The sequence below is a fragment of the Lonchura striata genome, chromosome 5, assembly GCF_046129695.1.
Source record: "Lonchura striata isolate bLonStr1 chromosome 5, bLonStr1.mat, whole genome shotgun sequence".
Taxonomy (NCBI): Eukaryota; Metazoa; Chordata; class Aves; order Passeriformes; family Estrildidae; genus Lonchura; species Lonchura striata.
Genome location: NC_134607.1, coordinates 32,962,435 through 32,980,707, shown reverse-complemented (window position 1 = coordinate 32,980,707; position 18,273 = coordinate 32,962,435). Strand labels below are relative to the sequence as shown.

The window sequence follows — 18,273 nt, the reverse complement described above, 5'->3', positions numbered from 1 at the left end:
TATTCAAATTCTGAAACCTCCAATGCAGAAACCACACACAACAACAGCACAGAATCCCATCACTGAAACACTACCTACTAGTGCAGAAATGCTACCAGCTTACACTCACCTACTGCAACCTGTAACAGCCTCCATAGAGCTCCTGGGTGAGTCAAACAACCCCACGTTCACATCTACAGGGAACTCATATATAAGACAGAAAGGACAGGGTGCCAGTGAATGCAAATCCCATTATGATGAATTTCAACCACAGAAGGGAAGTAGCCATCAAGTAAATAAAGTCATAAATCAAACCAAAACAAAACCAACACCTACCAAATCAAAAAACAGGGACTAGTATTGAATTGGTTTTATCCTAATTCAAATAGTTATCTGCATAAAGGCTATCAGAACCTGATAAAGCACTAAAAAACATACATGATGTTTTCAGATATGCATTAAAAATCAAAGTAATTAAAACCTATTTTTATAAAGGTCTGTATAGGCTGTGTAAATATAATCAAGAACTGTTGTCTGAATAACATTTCTGCACACCACGGTGGCACCCCACAAGAGGGTACAAGCTCCATATATGCCAGTGTATGCCAGTGTCCCATACATGGAGCACATATGCTCTGGCATATGCCCAAAATGTCTCCCTATCTCTGCAATAAGGCTAAAAACTAACTTACAAAATTAGTTCATCCTAAGTAAATTATGACAGGCTTTTTTTGGTATTACATTTGTTCTACCAAACTAAGCTCATGTCCACCACCACCAAATATATTCCAGGAAAATATTTCTTTCTTGATCATCTCATTCACTTAGACAAAAACACAAATAAAAATAGCAAATGCAAGCACCATATCACTTTTACTGAATATAAGGCATTTTACATTTGTTTCAAGAGCGTTTTTTCCAATGACTCCCATTCTGTTCAGAGAGTGATAGCAAAGAGCACACAAGTGAAGCGTCTCCCAACATAAAATCTCTCCCTCATGGCTTCCCAACCTGCTGAGTACAGTATTTTTTTGTTGCAACTTAGGGGCAACAATCTTTTGCAGATATGCAATATAAAATCTTACTGCAGTTCTAGAGATTCTGCGTTGAATACACATGGTATCTGCAATTAATAACCTCACGTAATTTGTCTATGCTTTGCAGGCAACAGGTGAAAAGAAGTGGCAAAAAATAACCTACTTGTGTTACTAACAGAACAGCAACACAATGATGGAGAACACTAAGAAAACATGTACAGTACATGTACAGTACATGGAGAGAGATTTTAAATTCTTCTCATAGATTTTTTTCCAGCACAAATATTGAATTCTAACTACATTTAGCAATGGAAAACTTGAGTTAAAACTCTAGTGTCCTACAGTAGTTTCCTTCAGTGCAACCACCAGGGCAATTGTCAACAGCCAGTGCCCTACTTCAGCTACCATGATGATCCTACTGGCACAGATGCACAACCTACGTGACTGTCCTCTGAGGATGCCCTTCCGAACCCTGTGTAAACATTCTGCCAGAAAAAAAGCTAAGGCCAGGAACTCTAACAGAAATTTGGTCACTTGGGGTATTTAGTGACCAATATATCAGAATTGTGCTGTCAAGCAACTCAAGCAGGTAAAAGCTGCCGTACTACAAAGCTGAGTGTGCCCATGTATATTCTGGAAGTAATGGGTTTCTTTTCACATTTTTTCACTCTACCACTGATGGCTTCAGTAATTTGTTACCAATAACCTATGAAATCCTGCATCAGCAAGCAGCTACTATAACTGGTAAAAGTATGCTGTCAGCCTGTGCACAAGGAGAATCAAAGACCTAAACACATCACCAGTCATGCTCCTTTGAGCCCACTCATACCAGTGATCGTTTTGTTTGCAGCTTGCAAGTGTGATTTGGAAGCAAAAGCCATGAACGTGAACAGACTTAAGGTTCTGTGCCAACCCAAGTTTCATCAGAACTAGAAAGGCACAAGAATCCTTTAGTTGATCTTGTCCTCACTCAGACCTTTTTGATTTTATGTTGCATCATGCTCTGTTCTGACAGCTTCCTAGTTAACTACTATCAGCCTGAGGAGACTTCACCATCTATGTAATTAGTCCCTAGAGAATAAGTATATCCCACCACACAACACAGTCAAAATACTGACTTCTTAAGCCCACTTCCAGACAGTAAGAAAGCAAGTGTACATTCCATATATGAAAGCAAATACAGTGGCAGGTAGGGGCTACCTACTGGAACCAGAAGTTGCAATATAGTGAAGAAAAGAGAGAGCATAGGAAACTTTTGGAGAACCTCTTCTACAAGACTGTAGAAATCCTTCATCTTCTGAGCAAATGCACCTTTCTTTAAAGGATCAGTGTACTTATTAGGAACCATAATTCAAATCACCTGCATTTTATTTCATAAATATTTTTTTCAAGCTTTAGTACTCTCTCCCCAAATACTTTTCTCCCAGAAGATATGAAACCTTTTTTTTTTCCGCTCAGACTCGAGAAAAAACCCAGCCCTTATGCCAGAGCAAAGAAAGATTGGCTGATCAACAACTCAATTCTCCTCAGACTTGCTGTCTCACACTGCTTTCTTGAGCAACATGTTCCATGTGGCATTAGAGGTGAAGAAAGCTCTGGAAGGGCAGGGGCTAAAGGACATTCCAAGAGGGCAGCTGCAGAATGAAACCCTACCATAATCTCTAAAAGATCAGAGCATATGGTATGTAAAGCAAATGCCAGCAGATTTTAAGAGCTATGCATAGCATTTCCCAATGGCTAACAGCCTGAGATCATCAGCCTTGATCTTCTGAGATGCAAACCATCCAAACATCTCTCTGCCCCCTGGGAAACCTCAGATGACCATCACCACTGCATCACCAACAGGAACCAGAACTATTCTGTGTAAAACGTAACAAGTCCTTCCTCCTTTGATAACTAAGAAGCTATGATTCCTATTATTTTGTCAGTTTCCAAACTAACAAGGTTATTTTAATGATTAATCCAGCAAGATTTCTTAAAAATGGAGCACACACTCATTAAACGGAGTCAGACAAGCTGCATGGAAAACTGACATCCTGTTTATCCACTTCAGCAGCACAGATTTTCCCCTGCCTCCCTCCCCTGCACCCTGAGCCCTGTAGGAATTAACAGTCCATTAATAATTTTGATTTTAAATTTGGTTTATTTGTTTGACAACACAGAAATCTGGGAGAGACACAGCCAAAAGTCAACAGGGAAATGAGCAGAAACCATCACCTTGCAACATAAGCTATGGAATGTCATCCAGTTCTTCAAAATAAATACATTCAACAGAAAAAGGATCAAGCATCTCTATTATCTTAGATTTGGTTTCCCAGATCACAAAATTTTATCAAAATGTCTTAAAGTCTGTGATCTTTGCAAAGTCCACCTCTTTTCTGTAAAATTTTATAAGTAATTTTTAAATTAATTTTTTATGGCAATGAACATTCTAGTTTTTAAAGCTATGTATCCAAGTTCTTTTCACTATGCCATTTGTTTTTTAAAAAATAAAATAATTTATGAATAGTTAGATTTTTGTTCACAACCTTGATTCTTCTGTAGGATATTCTTCACCTGTTGTAAATTTTAACTTTAATGGTTACCCTTGCTTATATATGTAAACTGGTATTATTTTGGAAATAAGCAAACACACTCCAAACAATTATTAGGATTTATTTGCTAAGGGTTCAATTACCTCAAGTTGGTGAACTTCCCAAGATAAGGGTAATTGCAAGGTAAAATACTAAACAGGACATAGGTGAAGACAGACATTAGACTGAGATTTTCTTATGGCTTGTCATATTCCCTTTCCCCTTTTTCTTCTCCCATTTCATAAGATTTATATAAAAACCAAAAGTTTCCTATTTTGCACAGATTTTTCAAAATACAGCTTCCATTTGTCTACCATTATTATTTGTCTACCTTGCTCTTTATTTTCCACCAAGGAAATTACACAATCTAAAAATGTTTCCTTAGTCAAGAAAGCCCTTTTTCTTGTAAAATAGACCTCTTTGGAGCTGATACACAATGACTCTCCTTCAACATGCCCCAAGACACTTCAAACAATCAACATTTTGAGTGAAGAAATGCTCTTATTGTATAAAACCATCTTCTGATATAAAACCAGCCCCCATGGACACAGCAAAGTGCCTTTGTGGTTGAAAAGTCAAAGTGGTATGTTTTACCAATAAAAAGATTAATTTACCTGACAGGACATCCACTCCGTACTCAGTTTGTGGCAACAAGAATGCAGCTGGACAACAGCAACAAGGCATACCCCACCAGTGAGGCAGGGCGGTGTCTCAGACATGACATAGAGATTTGGCTAGGCTCTGTGGATTCATCTACTCCTTCCTTGCTCTTAGGAACTTCTCCTATTTCTTGTACATTTCAGCAGAGAAAAAAACCTGGGCCAACAAGCAATGGGAAAACAAGAGCTGGAAAGGACAGAGGGGAAAAAAGCCCCACACTATGGCAGCGAGACCATATATTATCTCAGCAGCTCCTCATCTTTTCTCAGTCAAGATACAGCATCCCTCATTCCCATCCTGGTATTACTCACAACTCTCTGCCCTTTAACAACCCCAGTGCCTTGAACCTACAATCATATCAGTCCCTGTCTTTCCTATAGTTTTGTGGTACCCACATCCATCACTTCACCAACCCTTTTATTACTATCTTCCCTCATCTTTTGACCTTGGAGCATTATTCCAGAGCCTTTTTCAGTTCTGGTGCCATTTCATTCTCCTCTACTGCCCTGGTTATAGACGACTCACAAGAACTTGGAGGGAAGAAGCAGTATTAACAGTGTAACAAGTGGCAATGAGGGAAAACAGGAACAAGGCAGAAAAGAGCTACAAGGTTTGCTCCAAAAGGATCATGAGGCCAAACACAGTGACACCCAGTCAAATGAACACTCAAGGTTTAAGTCCCCAAAAACAAAGTAGTCACTTCCCATCAGGTGAGCCTAGAAATACAGCATGCAGTAAAAAGCACGGCACAGGAGTCCAGACACCATGTGACATGCAGAAAACACTGAAATTACTACTGTCAAAGGTAGTACCTTTCAGCACTGTGCCTCCTTTCTAAAGCAAGAGCAAAGGTCTCTTCACTAATGAAGAAATATACAGAAAATAATTAAAATTCATGGCCTCCTAATGGCACTATCCAACTTTGCTGTCCTAAGTCAAATGTATTTGCCTGAACTGCCCTCAAGAGGCCAGACAGTTCTTGCTACTTGGAGCTGCTGGGTAAGGGCACCAAATAGTGCTGCATTGCCTCTGCAACACTGCTGAGCATTCAAGGCAGCTGCTCAGTGCCAGGATGAAAGTAGCAGATCATCAACATGATCAGAGCAAACATTTGGATTTAAGTCAAGTACTTGCAAGAAGACTTGGACACTCCGACCAGTTCAATTCCTGTCATGCTTCCCCATGCTGCTCAAATACACAGCTGCTCTTGCTTGCTGTGTTCTGCAGGCAGCACCTTCATTGCTGCACAACTCCCCATATCCCACAGAGCCAAACAACTCATGTCTCCTCTGTAGGCTCCCTCTCCCACTTAAGGAAATTAGGAACTGTTTCAAAGCACTTGCGTTTGAAAGTCTTTTAAGGACACACACAGCAAGGGGTTTATTTATGTCAGGGAAGACAAGGTCAACAAAATACACCATGCTTTTACACAGGAAGACAGAGAAACTGGCATTGAATCCCAGGACCAAGGTACTCTGCTCCACAAAAATGGGAGACCTAGAGAGTGCACATTTTCCTGCAAAGCCTGGCTTAGCTCTGTGGTGACACTGTGGCATCACCAAAATCCATCTCAAAATCAAACAACTTGTCTGAACCTTAAAATTCCTAATCTAAATAGCAAAGACACATGCTCTCCATTTCAAGGCAAAAATATGTATAGTAATTAATACAGGCATCATCTCCAGCAGTTTACCTTTAAATGCAAATCTAGAAACATAGAAAGAAAAAAATACTCTTCTTTTTTGAGAAAGTTGCTCATATACTGGGGTATAATAAAAATTGGTGAACTTTTAGTGTATTTTCTCCTACCAGTGGAAGATCAAACATGCAGCACTTCAGAATGCAAGCTCAATGTCCAGCCCCTTAGGCTATCTAAAACTGAGGTTTAGCAGAGTACTGGTTTCTCATCAGACATGAACTACAGTATTATAAACACATTTAAACAGTCTTTCAAACAAGGACGGCCAACCCGCCTTGTGACTCTTTGTCTTCCTCCCACTCATATCACATTGGTAAATGGGCTATTGATAAAAGTCATAAAATACAAACTCAGTCTGTCCAGCTTAATATTAAACTGCACAGGTTTACACCAAGTATGTTTGTTAGTTGTTTCTTCCCTTCAATGCTTGGTATCTAAATAATTTAGAAATACTTCTGGTTGGTAAATAACAATTCCAGTGCCAAATGATAGTACAAGGTATTGGAGCAGCTGTAACTGTGCTAAGCATCCACACAGATAGAAATTAATATCCTCTCTTACTACAAAGAAAATAACCTATACTATGTATTACTGCAGAAATACACGCTGCCACAAAAAGGGAAAACAAAAAAACAGACAACAAAATTTTTTTATCACTGAAGTCTTGTATTAATTCCTGTCATAAGTACTACAGAATAGCTGATGCTGCGCTACTGTAGAGCAGCTAACATTTCACACAGAGTAAGAATGCCTTCTAGGAAGAAAACACTAGCAATTACTGGTATCTTGCAAAATAGCAGATGTTCAAATTTAATCACCCTGTCACCTCTGCATCCACATGGACTGAAATGGGTGTATGTGCATAGAAGAATTTGCCACAGAAGGTGATACGGTCAACAGTATCTCAGCATTCTTTAGATAGACTTCACAGAAACCACAAGTTTAATGATAGTTTGTGTCTGGTTGTGTTTCAGCTCAATATACAGCTTAGTCTACCAGGGTCCAATTTATAACCAGGTTTCACCAGAACTGAATTAATAAGCTGTTTAATCACACACCAACAGGGTCTAACAATATTTAGCTCTGAGGAATATTTATTACTCTGTCAACTATGTGATAAAAATCAGTAATAGGATTTGCCCTGTTGACTATCAAATATTTCTAATAGTTTTCCCCTTTGTGAAAACATACACAGACAAATTTGAATCCTGCGCTGTTGGAATGCTGCAGTTACAGAAAAGTCATGGCTAAAAATAGAAGAACTTACAATGAAAATTTCAGCCAGGAATTATTTTCCAGTAGGATTTTCATGAAGCTCTTCTTGCTAAGCACCAGAGCTTACTTTTGTTATTTTAATAAAACAAAAAGAACTCAAAAAAACCCCCAAACAACAACAAAACCAACAAACAAGCCCCCCCACAACAACAAAAACAAACAAAACCAAAAAAAATTTAAAAATAAGAAACAAAACCAAAACAACCTATCCACATCCTTAGGTTCCTACTCTTAAAGAATGTATACACTTTGTTAGGGTTTGGGTTTTTTCAGTTAGGCAATGCACAAAATAAACTTTGAAAACAATCCAAAACAGAGCCTCAGAAGAGGAGAGGCAAGTATTCTTTTTCAAATCCACAACCAATCTTTTTGGAAAAACTGTACCAACCATCATAAAACTGGGACTCTCCCATCCTTGCACTTTTCATGCATCCAAGTCAGTGACTTCAAAGAGCTCAGATCTTCAACTTTAGGCTGGCATCACAGCTACTTCTACATGAGAATGTTGGTCAATCACACACAAAAAAATATAGAAACTCAAGGTACAGATGGACTCTTCAGAAAAACTACCCTTCAGGACATATTTCTGAAGTAATTTAAATGAAATTATCATAGCTTTAAAATGCTGGTTCTACAAAAAGTCCAGAGCATGCACCTTAGAAGATAAGGTTTTACATTTTCCTACTATTAAGCTGAGCAAACGTGTGACTTATGCCCCCATGTGAAGATGGAAAGACTTCAAGCATTTAACTCCAAGACAAAATTTCAAGAACAAATGAAAATAATTATGTATTCAAATGTATTAAAACTGAACACAATGTTTATTTTATTATCTTTACAATTTATTACATTTTCCAAAAATCCATTTCAATTAACATCAGCACTTGCAATGAGCATGCTGCCAGGAACCTGAAGACTTGTATCCAATTATCTGTGCATGCCATTATTATGGCTTTCATGTACTTCAGAAAGAAGACTAAAAGCATGATTGAGGAGGTTGTTAATGTTTTACATGAAGATTCTTTTCTTTTAGTTCATCTGGTTGAACAAAAGCTCATTTTGTTGATCCATCAGTTTTCTGATTAGTCTGATGAATGAAGCATTGACTTAGGTCGGTGTACTTCTGTATAGCATAACATAACTGCATTCATTTAACAATCAATCAAAGACAATGACATATTTAGGAAGATATAACTTAGTTTGCTTATCAGTTTTTTTAGCAAGAGCATATCTCAAGCTCCTAAAAATGAAATATTGCAGCATAAAATAATAGAAATGTCTTGTTTTGATTTAGTTTAACTTGATTGCCTAAACACACTTCGAATTATTTATTTCCAGATGGTACTAAAGGCTATAAATTATTTCTTCTTTTCACTTGCAATGCAAATAAACTGAAGGTCAAAACTAGTTTTAACTTCATTATCTCTTGAAGTAGTAAGGTGGGTTTTTTCAAAACTTATACTGAAAATAGCTTTTTCTTTCCCCACATACTATGTGGCATCAATCAACATAACATAGTTATTTTACCATTTAATTAATTTAATTAGTATTACAAACTACTGCCACTATAAAATAAAGAACACATTATGAAAGTAATCTTATACCCTTACAAAAACCCCTAAGGTTAGTAAGATTAGCATACTTTAATACTTTCACTATTTTGATGAAACAAAAATATGCACAAGGCCCTTTTAAGATATGTAAGAAAGATTACTAGAGAAATAATTACATTAATCCATTACTCTTACACACATGCCCACAACTAAGTAATTGTCTTAGAACTCGTCTCCATTGATTTCAACATTGCTATGTTAAGATCTAGAAATAAAAAAAGCAATTACTAATCTGTTACTCTCACATGCTCAGATTTAAACGAGAGTTTTCCCCAACAATATAGTTTTGAAAGAACAATCTTCACAACACATATAGGTTGAACAAAATATCCAAAAGAAACAGCACTGCCTCTTGCAACTGAGGAACACTTCTGTTGCAGATATTCAGCTGGAAATATCAAATAAAGCTTTCTCCAACCCTCTCAAAAAAAAAAATGCTATTTTAATACAAGACCTCAGTACAGTTTTGCAACTGTTTATTCTGCAGTTAGAATATTTCTGTTACAGAAAAGCAAAGGTTCCATAAATCTCAGCCAATTTCTTACAGTGTTTTACAGTCATTTTGTGCAAAATCTGTGAGGCTGAGGTGTCACATACTTCAGCCTGCACAGATTCACAAGAAAAATTCAACTGAATGCACTCTGTGAGAATCCAACACATAGTACAGTGACAAAACAGCAGAAGCCTAACCCTACTTGTATGGAACCCTGCATATTCCCAAGAGCTGAAGGATTCTAGCAGTCCGATTTCTCCTACTGCAACAACAGTAGTCAAGTCTGATAAACCTCATTGCTCCTGCTCTCTTTGACTTACAGAGTGCTTGGAATCCTGCTTATCCTTGTGTTAAAAAAAAAAAGAGTCCAGTTCTGCAAAGCGCTACAGCTACACTTTCAAGAAGCATACAGGTACATGACATTCTTGGATCTCTTGGATTTCAGTACTGCCAACAGTCTAAAAATTTTAACTCTAAACCTTTAACATTTGTGTGAACTCCATGGGCTTTTGCTAGAGTGGCATTTTTTTTTGGTTGACTGTTTCATTAATTGTCCTCAAATTCACGGACTTCCAGATGAAGAACATGGTGTTTGGCTCTCTTGACAGTCAAAGCCACGTCACAGTTAAACTGTACACAAAGCCTTGTGCAGGAGAGACTACTGCATTTCAGCTGCTGTCAGCTCAGCTATATACTCTCCAAATAAAGGGAAAAGATGGGTACTTGGAACTTATTTTTAAACTTGCTTGAACCAAATGCAACTGCAGAATTCCACATCCATGTAAGGGAAGACAAAGCTTCTGAATATACTCAGAATTAACTTTCATCATCTACAAATGCTGTTACTTTACACACATAGTCAGCAGTGAAATAATGCAAAGTCTAGGTTAGGTAGCTGTTGCTCAGCTAGGAGTCAAAACAGTAGCATACAGGTTTACTTCAGAGTACTCAGACTCACATCCCTATAATTATTAGTATTGAAGAGGTTGAGTTATTTTTCCCTTCAGCAACTACTCTACTAAATGAAGTGAGTTTTTGCAATTGAGACACTGCTTGTCTTTCAGTCACAGCATAATGCAGTCTAGGCAATAAATTATTTCCTACTGTGTGCGCTTTGCAATTACAATTCCTCACCGATACCGTAACTCAACAGGATAATAAAAAATAATCACTATTTATCTAGTGCCTGTGGATTAAAACCTTTCTAACACTCATGAAACAAAACAGAAGTTATGAAACATACCCAGACAAGGAGCAACAGATTTCTTTTCACCGTTCCACAATATCCCAGCATTCCAACTATGATGAGGAAACAGCAGACTGCAATCATAACTGGGTGGACCACAGGAAAGTAAGTCAAAATGACAGCCTCCTCCACCCTAAAAACCAATCAGAATAATAATCAAAACAAGCACAATCACAAAAAAAATTATACAAAAGAAAAAAAAATACAGCCATTAAGAATAAAAAGGTGATTAGCAGATGCTTTCTTTCCAGCACTTTACACAAAAATCTCTTCAACATGGTTTTAAAGTTAAATGCTGCATTCAGGTACCAAAAACTGCATTGTCCAAAACCTCTCTGGAGTAAAGGTAACCTTCCTGCCCTACACTAGCACAGTGTGCAGCACAATGAGGCACTGTTTTATCACCAGGGCTTGCAAGCACTGCTCTAATAAAATTAATAGAATTTCTAAATCTATGGACTGAATAAATTATTCAAAACTAAATAGCAATATAATTTGATTTCATGTTGTCAACAGATTGACAACAAATTGATCCCTGTCAGAAGAAAAAGGCACATGATTCAAACCCTACCTTTCCTCTTTTTCATTTCAACTGCCCAAAACTGTGGCAAAAAGTGCTCCTTCCAATTCAACAATTAGTTTAACTGAAAGATGCTCAATTCTACAAATCCTAATTAAGAAGCTTACCACACAAAATGAACAACATCTACCCCAATCAGTAACCCACACAGACCAGAAGCTTTACCTTGTTTCTGCAGTTAAAGTGAGAACATTATTCAGGTAGTCTCTCAGCCAAGCAGAAACACCTAATATGCTGATGGACATCAACTAAAAAGAAAACATTAAGTTATTTATGTGTTTAACACAAATTACAAGATCATTCATAATTTAAGTAAGGCTCAATCATCACTAACATCTTTCATGCATTCATTTGTTTAAACAAGATACTGTCCCCAAAACTGTACTTCTATATGCTTAGAATTGGTTTGTTGCCCAAGTATGAGGGTGCCAGTGACAATATTCTTTTCCACCTAGTGATGCTACTACCAGCTCCTATCCCACCACTGCACAACATACCATAGAAACAGCAGGAAGGCCTTACACTGCTACAATCAGTGACTCTTCAGGGCTCACAAGTGATACACATCAGCCTGCATGAAACCATGAAGCCATACCCAGGTACACAGCTAGAGAAGAAAAATCTGATACAACAGTCCTGATACACTGACACTCAAGAGAGAAGATTTTACTTTGGGTTAAATTTAGAAGAATCTGATTCTCTTGCTCATTCTGACATAGTCACACCATGAACACTACATCTCAGTTTCCTGAACCATAAAATGAAAATAAAACTAACTGCATTTCAATTATAAACCATATAAAGCATTTGGGTATCTAACATGTCACGCACTTCAGAGGCATAGAGCCACCACACTTTCACGAGGACTGCTTCCACAGCAAGTAAATCCCCAAGATTGAGCCAGAATTCCCCACCTGGAATTGTCACCACCTCAGCAGACAAGGATTTCTGTCACCTGATGCCACACTTCAGCACACCTGGAACTTACAGGAGAAGCTCTGCCCTCTGATTTTCTTGAGAAGCCAATCCTGAACAACACATTCACCTGCCACACTGTGACAGCACCAGCTCTGCAGGTGCTGCAGCAGAGATACTGCTAGAGGACAAGACACTCCTCACTCACTTTCATGGGAGTACCTAGGCCTGAACCACAAAAGACACAGGACATCAGAAGCACCACTGTTTTGCTGAGGGGAGGAGTCCTAAGCATGCTGACTTTCCTGAATACTACTGTTTTCATGAACTGATGGGAGTGTGACAGGACACCTGTTGGCCTCAATATCTACCTTTTCACATGTCCTCAGTATTTCCCTGAAGGTGTTTTGAAGAACAAGTTAAATGGTTCAAACCTAACAAGGGAAGTCACTCTGTGTCCTTACTGGCTCCTTAGCCTGCAGCATGCCCACAGCAGACTACTTCTGTCTTTAAGATTTCACAGAAGTCCCAGCAGTTATCCCAGAGCTTCTTCCTGCTTTTCAGATCTGATGCACAAAGTACAGGCACTGCCCTGGTTCTGAGTGCTGCCAGCAGGAGCTGGGTGCTTGACATGCTGCAAGCATACTCCTGGAAGCTAGTGCATGCTACCTGTCTACTATATTCACTCACGTTCTTTATACTCTGTGAGATCTGTTTTGACTGGTGAAATAGTAATAGTAAAGAACATTTTCTATTGTCTTATTTGCAGGAAGCTGCAGGAACAAGGAAAACAAGATGATGGGAATCTCCTCCTAAATAAACTCCTCCCACCTATTGCCTAAGAAAGCATCAGGCAAACATACCACACAAGCAGTCAAAAACACGAGAGAGGTAATGCAGACTACAAGCAGCCAGCCTTTCTTGTTCTCAAAAGGCAACACGAAACCTTTTTAATACTCCACATCTCCCTGAAAGGCCTGTTGATACACACAGAAAAGCATTAGTTCACAGATCCACTCTGTTTCTGGTAAGATATTTAAGATATATGTAAGATATTTAAGATGTAACCCAATTTGGTTACTTCATTTTATGACAGCGGTGTTCAGAAGTGAGAAGTCCATCAAAACACTGCTCAGAAAATTTCAGTAAGAGCCAGATGGTCCTGCTAGGAAAGCAGTACTAGAAAAATGATCACTTTCTAAATAACATTGCTCCTCACACACCGGACTGGTGGACTGCCTGCTCCTTGCTGTCCATTAGGCACTCCCAGGCTGCACCAATTTTTTTTCAGCCGACAGCATGTGGCAACATATTGTACACAGCAGTGAGAGGTGGTGGATTTCGAGGAAGGCTAAACTGCTCTTTCAGCAGAGATAAGATTTGTCTGCATACTGAAGCATGCAGGTTATTAACAGATAACAGGGAGATCACAGAGCAAACACGTAAAAGTCATAGGGGACAGAAAGGCCTTTCTGGAGACCAAAAGTTCTGAGCAGAATCCTGTTACTAAGAGAATCATTCAGTTTGCTAGAAGAAAAGCACTTGCATGCAAAGGCAAATCAGGAAGCACAAGAACTTTCATTTCTGTTCTGTCTGCCTAAATTGAGTTTTCTCTACCTAGATATGTATTTTTGCCCACATAAAATCCATGGAAAATCTAGGCAGATACCTCACTAAGCTAAGGCCAACACATGGCCATGTGACTTCTACAGTAATGATCAATGATCATATCAGAAAATGTGACTCCCTCTTCATTTATGAACAGCAACTGGAAGAAAAGGACTGCTTCCTTCAACCTAGGAAATTAACCTTCACTAATAATGTAACTTACATGAACACTGTTTTAGTTCATAAGAACAAACTCTCTATAAAAGGCCTCTTGCATCATTCAGAAACATTTTAGCCATTTAGCTTCTCCCTGGCTATTCTCTTTTAGTATGAATAACTATTGTTTCTTGCTGATGCAAATTACATGCAAGAACATTCCACCTATAAAACCTGTGAAAGTCAGGCTACCACTCAACCACTTACCTACCCTGTGCCTGGCATGTTTTCACCACCATTAACTGCTTCAGGTGTTACTGACTTCTGCAACTCTTAAAATGCACAAGAGCTAGGTCAGCATGATTCTGAAAAAAGTGCAAGCATATTGCCTGACCTTGCTGCTGAACAAGGTTACACAGATTACCCGTGCCAACATTCTCCTGCCAATCAAATTCCTAGTGAGGAACCTTTGGGCACCATATTTTCAAGAAAGTCCAAAGTGAATTCTTACTCTGAATGACCTGAAAGCCAGAGCGCTGTGACACACTTCATTCACAGACATGAAAGTCACTAACAGTGTCCAGCTGGGGTGGCAGAGGCATGGGGCAGAAAGTGAAGGCAAATACTCAAGAGATTCCACTTGAAAAAAAGAGGCCTGTGAAAAGAGCAAACTGATAACTCAAAATAGCAATTCAGAAGTAAGTTCATTACAAAAGGTGTATTTCACAGCACATAAGCCAGTAAGTGCTTGGTAGCTCTTCACTAACAGAAGGAAATTATGGGGAAAAAGTTGCATCCCCTCTGATCAGCAGAAGTGAGCCTCAGGGCAGCAACACCCTGACTGATGAAAGATAACTCTGCAACACCAGACTGTCCTGCATAATGACTGATGTTTATTTTAGTGACAAAAAATTATCAAGTACTAGCTCCCATCCATCAATCCACTTGCTCACCTGCTCCATAGCCACAAGGGAATCACAGCAAGAACACAACACACATGTCTGGCCTCCACAGCCTCCTGCTGACTCAAAGTGCAGATGTGCTGCCCTGTAAAAGCATTAAACATCCTCAAGTGCCAGATGACATCAGGAAAGCTCCAGGCATCCACCACTTCACACTACCTACAGCACATGCAAATCTTCAGCCAGCAGCATAAGAAGTCCATCAACCAGCAGTACAACTGAGTCCAGGCACTCAGCAGGCAGAAACAATACCAGCCTCCCCAAAAACTTTGGTGTACATCCAAAGCCACCAGCAGGTATCAGCAGGCACATCATTGCAATTCACTGCCAAGTGATTTTCAAGAAGTCATGGGCAAGAGCAAGGTCCTGATTACAGCTATTGTTGGTTCATTGGAAAGATGGTAAAACAGTGGCCCCAAAAAACTGGCAGTCCCCACTTCAATCACTGCTTTGAAACTGATTTATATGTATAATACAGTTAAAATCCATATCAAGTAATCACATGAAAGAACACAAGTTTATGACAAAACTTCTAAGATAATTCTCACATTAGCAGTAACATAATTTCCCCCAAAAGTTCTCATTCAAGCTTCTCTGATGACAGCCAGTCTGCGGTGCTGTAAATACGATATGCTAGTATGCAGTAAAATATGTTTATTTGTTGCAGCTGGCTGCAAAAGTCACTATGGGTTTAATTCTGAACTGTCACAATATGTTGTATAGCCATCAACATGACACTGAGGAGTTCACAATGATGCCTACTGTAATGCTCTATTTTAAATATATTTTCACACTGATTGAACCTAGGTAATAAATTCTATTTTTATATATGAGAAATATGCACACAATAATATATTGAATTTTCAAATTAATTTCTAATGTAAAGTTTTTTTTAAGCTACTAAAGTTTTCTCAGACAACTGAATTAAAATATCCAACAAGACTTCAGCTATCAAGAGCAATCATCTCCAAGCAGAGTTTAAATTGTCTTGGTAACTCTCTTACATAAATTAGACATCAAAATTAAAATCATCTGCAATTCATTAAATATATCTTTTAAGCCATTATTTTGAAATTTATACTCCCAGTGTCTCTGAGGCCATGCCTAAACTAGAAAATAAATCTGTATTTCAAATTAATAAACGAACATGGATTTCTGTCTCTAAGGGAGCAAGTCTAATTGATCTTGCTATATCCACACCTGTGTTCACACTCTCATTTTTTTAATTTGAACATTCTAACACATTCAGTTTACTTTTCCTCAAATTTGAGAATATTTTCTAAATATTAAATTGGAGGAAAGATTAAAAGTATTTTCCATACCAAAAATCAGATGGGGTAAACATCTTCAGGCCATGCTCTGATATCCATAATGAAACACTGACTAACAGCCCTACAGAGCAACCTGCTTTACATGAAAAGGTTTCTAGCTACAAGGAAATGACTTCCAAGATATGAAAACATTCATCAGAATATGTCCCATAATTTGAGTTATTAAAAAAAAAAAAAAAAAAAAAAAAAAGCCCACAACAAACAAACAAACCTTGTGAAAATCTTTCTGTTAAAATTGATATGGGTAATCTGAGCTATGACTTACCCTTACCAAGGGACGGAGGGGATACATCACTCTAAGGTCATGAGCACACTGTAATGCTTTTACAGGATTTTTCACTATTAGGTTCAATATTCAGATCACTGAACAAACACAGAAAACTCAGATCCATGGATAAACAGACAACTACATTTTTTGGGACAGAGGGACATTAGGGTGGAGGAGGGGGGACAAGAGGCCTTGTTTTTCTGTATTACCTGGCAAAACCACTTAAATGTTTAGAGAAAGAAGAATTGCCTATAAAAAAGGGAAATCCCCCATTTCCTAAAAAAACACCTTTTATTCTATAGATATTCCAACATTTTGTTTTAGCTAAGCTTATTACGAGGTTATGCCTTGGTCCCCTCCCACATCAGTAAACAGCTGAAGAATGTTCGTATTTGCACTTTGAATCTGGGTTTGCTTGCACAGCTGCAACAGTAAGTTAGCAACCTGCTCCACATTTGGCACAGGCTGGAACTCGCACAGTTTGCAGTAAGGCAACTGCTGGAGCACTTACAGGCTGCTAAGAGGTCACCCTCCCAGGGAACATGAGCCAGTTTTTCAGCAGGTGGCTGTTCAAGGCACCCAGAAGAAGCACAGTAGAAAGCAAGAGCCCAAGCTTGCAAACAAATCTGAGGCACAGTTCTACTGTGCCTCAGACCCACATCAACCTCTGGGCTGCGCAGCACAAGGGTACATTAAAAGCAAACAATGATAAAGAAGTGCATATTCAACCACCCTCTCTATGACTACACTGGCACTGCACTTCTTGATAGTATATGACTTGTGCCACTTTTCCCTCAAAAGTAACCATCTCACTATCAAGACATCTTTGGCTTTGGGGAGGAAGAGGCATGTGCTGCTCATCACAGGCAACTCAGAGCAATGCTCACAGCGTAAGTATCCCAATCCATATCACAATCCACACATCACCATCAAGATGTTATGCCTTCACATATACACGACATACTCTTAATTTTGTTTTTTTACGAGTTTTCTTTTATTCACAGACAGTAGTCACTCTCAGAGATGCTGGCAAATTATTTTTAAACCCATCATATATATATATACACACACACATACATACTTAAAAAGAGCATGTGTTTTCTATGATCCACAGGACTACACGCTAGCTGTTAGTGGGTTTATACCTAACTTTCCTATTTTACACAGGAATACCCACGAGCACATGATTAAAATGAACCTGTGCTTTTATTTAAATCACATATTCCTATAAAAATGCACATAATTAAACTGTCCCCTCCACCTTGTGAAATAGCTACAAGATATTTTAAAAATTGTTATTATTCCTGTGAACCTCGTCTAGAGCCTAGTACAGACTCAAGATGAGAGAGAATCTTCAGGGTACAGGAGTGTACTGGGCCCAGGGTACTGGAGATTCATGAATAATTGGATAGCTACCTTCTACAAAAGGAGATATGAATTTAAAGAAGGAAAAAATATACAAGTACCTGCATGCCAGATGGACCATTCCAGTTTGCTCCAGATTGTAGTTTACCAGTATAAGTACATAGCATGAAATTTTTCCTTCCCCCTGAGCTATAGGCTCAAATCTTGTCAGCACAGGTTTATGATTCATCCTCTATGTTGATGCAATGAGTTCCACAGACTTAATTGTGAGTATTACCAAAAAAGTGTCTGTGGTTCACTTCTTTATGAATTAAAAAGCATATTGCAATTTCTAACATTTGGGTGGGGTCTTGGGTTTGTTTTTTCCCTTTCCATTAGCACATTAAGCCACTCTTTTTCAGGACAGTTTTCCAGAAACTCATCTAGCAATTCACAGCTGATATGCTACAAAGGGTATGACATATCACCTACAAAGATACTTGGAATAAAATATATAGAGGTAGACACAAAGTT

The 18,273-nt window shown here is 38.5% G+C and overlaps 1 protein-coding gene across 3 annotated transcripts in view; it reads right to left on the bottom strand.

Moving 5' to 3' along the window:
• The window catches only part of TSPAN12 (tetraspanin 12), a 41,367-nt gene that overhangs the window by 18,102 nt on the left and 4,992 nt on the right, over nucleotides 1-18,273 (bottom strand). For all 3 annotated transcript variants that reach the window (XM_021553449.2, XM_021553450.2, XM_077783437.1), the window contains exons 3-4: nucleotides 11,321-11,403; nucleotides 10,573-10,708 (exon numbers count right to left, since the gene is read on the bottom strand). In XM_021553449.2, coding sequence (XP_021409124.1) covers nucleotides 10,573-10,708; nucleotides 11,321-11,403 — 219 coding nt within the window. The remainder of the gene's footprint in view (nucleotides 1-10,572; nucleotides 10,709-11,320; nucleotides 11,404-18,273) is intronic.